This window comes from Parasteatoda tepidariorum, unplaced genomic scaffold (genome assembly GCF_043381705.1).
Source record: "Parasteatoda tepidariorum isolate YZ-2023 unplaced genomic scaffold, CAS_Ptep_4.0 HiC_scaffold_3814, whole genome shotgun sequence".
NCBI lineage: Eukaryota > Metazoa > Arthropoda > Arachnida > Araneae > Theridiidae > Parasteatoda > Parasteatoda tepidariorum.
Genome location: NW_027261716.1, coordinates 990 through 5313, shown reverse-complemented (window position 1 = coordinate 5313; position 4324 = coordinate 990). Strand labels below are relative to the sequence as shown.

Genomic DNA, 4324 nt, shown 5'->3' with positions numbered 1-4324 from the left:
TATATTTTAGATAGTTTTGATTTAATGATTTTAATTTAGTTGTATTTAAACATGCCTTGAAAATAAAATACAATAACATGCGAGGTATAAGCAGAGCTTTTGGTGGCGTTTCTCAGCTCTCAGTTAAACTCTTGTTCATGTGAAGTTGTACAAACATTACAATATATATAATGGAAATAATTGAATGTTAATTAGGCTGTCTGGTACTATTTGATCCGCAGGCCAATAATGGCCAGCGACACAGGGGTCAGAGACCACTGATAAAGATCATTTCATTTATTTTTAAACTTACTAATTAAACATGGCAATATATATCTGAAACAGATCAATAGCAATTTTTAAATACTAATGAGCACTTAAATACTTATTATGAGCATTAAAACTAAAAACCAAAATATTTAACAATTTTGGTTTGCTTCAGAGATTGTTTGGCTAATATAGCTTATGAACGATTGCAGCTGAAAGAAGAATTGCATTATATAGATCTTCTAGTGTATCTCAAGATCACTATTTCTCGTAAGGATTATATCTAGTGTTAATGCAATTATAATCTTTTATATTAAAGTTAATATGATAGCTAAAAACTTTTGCTTATTTTCTTTTCTTTTAAAAAAAATCTAGAAAAATTTCACAATTATTTTTCACTATTACAATAAATTTTGAATATCGAGTAAAACAATTAGATAGTTCCACAATTTATATACATAAATTGTGGAACTGAATGCGAAAATTAATTGTGAAAATTGACTTTTCTCCATTTTCTTTTCTTTTTAAAAAAAATCTAGAAAAATTTCACAATTTTTTTCTCACTATTACACACAATTTTGAATATCGGGTAAAACAATTAGATAATTTCACAATTTATGTATAGGACTTTTCTGTATTTTCTTTTCTCTAAAAAAAAATCTAGAAAAAATTTCACAATTATTTTTTCACTATTACAAACGATTTTGAATATCGGGTAAAACAATTAGATAGTTCCTGAATTTATGTATAGGACTTTTCTCCATTTTCTTTCCTTTTTAAAAAAAAAATCTAGAAAAATTTCACAATTATTTTTTCACTATTACAAACAATTTTGAATATCGGGTAAAACAATTAGATAGTTTCACAATTTATGTATAGGATCTGCATTTATTGAACCACATAAATCACTTTTACAACATAAATTTCAGGAGAAGAAATTTTTTTTATATTGTTAACAGTAAAACATTCTGCAATTTTTTTCAAAAAAATATTGAAGAAGATATTTACCCAATCACTGTATTCTGTTATAAATAAAAATGGTTCTGTCTCTCGACATATTCCTAAGAGCTTAGCAATATTTTCATGGCGTAGTTTGTTAAGCATATCCATTTCTCTTCGGTATTCGAAATGTGAGTTTTCATCTCTAGTCTGCAAGGCTTTAACCATGACTACAACCTCTTGGTCTGGATCGACAATGCCTTTTGCTTTGGCCAGAAACACCTCACCATACTCTCCATGACCTAAAATAATATCTCTAGCTTAAAACACATTTTTACAGAAATAAACGATGAAAAATACATCTCACATTTGATATTACTCAATTAACAACTTATAAATAAAGACAACTTTCAGCTTTTAATAAATTAAAATACAATCTTTTTTTAAAGGTTCAAAATTTTTATGAATTGAACTATTTACTATACTATTAGGCTATCATTATTTTTTGGGTAGGTGTCCATCCAGTTTAATTTATGATATCAAATATAATTTGCATATTGCTATCAATAACCTGTTGATGTCATTATAAATGCCTAATAAACAAATTAAAAATACAATGTCTAATTTTCAAATATTTCTTCCTTATCCATTCTACATCAAACAAATGACTCTGGGTTGTCTTTTCACTTGAAAAAGCTCTTCTGGAAACAAGCTTCGAAGTCGAAATTCAAAGCACAAATGCAAGATAGGATTAAATCCAAGACTTGGAGTAGTGAAGATCTTGCTAATATACCCGATTGCCCAAGACGTGAGGCAGTAGCATTGTTCCGGCTGGTTACGAGACATGACTGCCGGAATGAACATCTCCATACAATTGGTATTTTCGACACCCCTCTTTGTCCATTATGCGATCGGGGAGAATCTCTGAAAAGAGCTAATCTGCATCAATGCGGGGCACTTCGTGGCTCTGCAGACTGCGAGACTGCCTTGCATTGGAGAGCTAGAGAACGCCTGAGGCTTCAATGACTTCGGTCAACATTTGTAATTGCTAGCTCATTGTTTCGCATTGGCTTGTTTTTATAAATGAAATATGCCTTGCCATTGGAAATGAAAAAGAAAAATCTGCCTTATCCAAATCTAAGCGATTTAACAAAGTTATTTATTTAAACACTTTTTAACATTAATAAAATTTATTTTGCTGTTTTATTAAATATTCTAAGTAATAAATTATCAAGTTCTTTGCATTAAAAAACGTTTCCAATCCTATCTTAAATATAAACATTCAACTCAACTTAATATTTACTTCAAAAACCAAACTGTCTTATACTCGTATCAGGAGCAAGCATTAATTATTTGACCTATTTTCTTAAATACTTAACAATGTTTACTGAATAACTCTTATTTAACTACTATCTTCACTAAGGAAGCATGTTAATGGTTTCAATTCAATTTGCTAAGTCATATATCGAAAAATGAACAAAAATGAATAAATATATACATAAAAATTGCTTTTTAAGTACAGAATGCATTAATGTATGCTATTTTGAGATAAACTGCAAATTTTTAGACAAAATATGATCCCTTTCCATTTTTAATAAGAGAACAACAAACATTTATACAAGCATATTTTTGACAAAACAATTTAATCTATCTTTCAAGATACAGTAACAAAAGCAGCAATGAATAGACTTCTTACTTAAATGAAAAAAAAAAAAGATTTGTTTACAACATTTCTGTATCTTTGGCATTCATGACAATTTACAGCATTTTGAATGGCAGAGGGAAAAAAACACGTTTCAAATGTAAAAAAAGATTTTATAAAAGGGGACATTTGTAATGAAATAATTAATAATGAAGTTCAATAAACAAATTGATTTTATCACTGTGTAGAAGTCAAATTTTAATTTTTTTTGGTTTCTACGTATTCTTTACATTTAAATATAACAAGAAAACAATTCATCCATGCGCTAATAATAATGGTAAAATAGTGATTTAACATAACAGATTACAAAATCACCTCCTTTCAGTAACTTTTAGACGAAAGAACTATGATAGCACTATATACCACTAACAAGTAGGTTCTCAAACTTTTCAATGAAAGCTTATTTCAAAAAATAATGTTTCTCACGTATAATTAAAAAAACTATTTTTTTTGTTGTTGTTTACATTAAAAAATTTTTTAGAAATATTTTGACCTGAATATACATTTAAATGTAATCATTTTTAGAAACTGCTTATAATAATAAATGGCACAGTGGGAATTATGCATAAAAATTAGAAATATTAAGATTTTAGCTTAAAAAAATAAATAAATAAAACACGAAAACGAAATAACATTTACAGTTTATTTTTAATAAAATAAAAATACTGTAAATAACTGCTTGAAATATAAATTCAATGAGACTTGCTTTTTTCATTGTATAAAAACATAAGAATATCAGTAACCTTTAAATTGGTTTTAATTATCATTCTGTTTTGTTGTTATAAAATATAAGTTATATATTTTTTATATTATCAAGCTTGAATATAAATTCAATAAGACATGGGCTTTTTCATTACATAAAACATGACACAAAATTCAAAGATAACTTATGCTTAAATCAGTTTGAATTGAAAGAATGCTTTTTTGTTATGAAACTATAACATAAAAACTTATTAAATAAACGTAGAATTCATTTCAATTAACTGCTCACCTAGCAACATCATTGTCTGAAGTTCACTTCTAGGAAAGTGAGATTTTTCTAAAGAGGAACGACTTTTCTTTGAGTAATGAGAACCAGAGCTGTGAGACTGGGCTTCACAATCACTTCTCCCAGCACTCCCATTTAGTGGTTTTGTCACAATAGCATTCATTTCTGTGTCATTGGGTAATGTTCCATTTTCACTTTTAGCTGAGGGTAAAAATGAGGTTATTAGATTCTGTAAAATATTTATAAATTTGTGTTCTTTCAAAACAGTCATTTAAGGAAGTTTATGCTTAGTCTTTTTTTTTTTACTTAAAATTTATACCTTATGAGTCAAATGGGTATATGGAGGTCAAAAAATAGTTCCTTTAAAAAAGCGATTCCCAAAGTGGTCTATATCGACCCCCAGGGGTCAATGACAACCTTCAAGGGGCTCGTGCCAAGTGAAAAAAAAA

At 27.9% G+C, this 4324-nt stretch overlaps 1 protein-coding gene across 1 annotated transcript; it reads right to left on the bottom strand.

The window, feature by feature from the left end:
* Positions 1-1254: 1254 nt before the first annotated feature.
* On the bottom strand, positions 1255-4104 carry LOC122273336 (inactive tyrosine-protein kinase 7-like; the record flags this gene model as incomplete). Its single annotated transcript, XM_043057417.2, has 2 exons — positions 1255-1487; positions 3879-4104. Coding segments are annotated over 2 exons (459 nt in total), but the record flags the coding sequence as incomplete, so codon positions are not given.
* Positions 4105-4324: the final 220 nt, after the last annotated feature.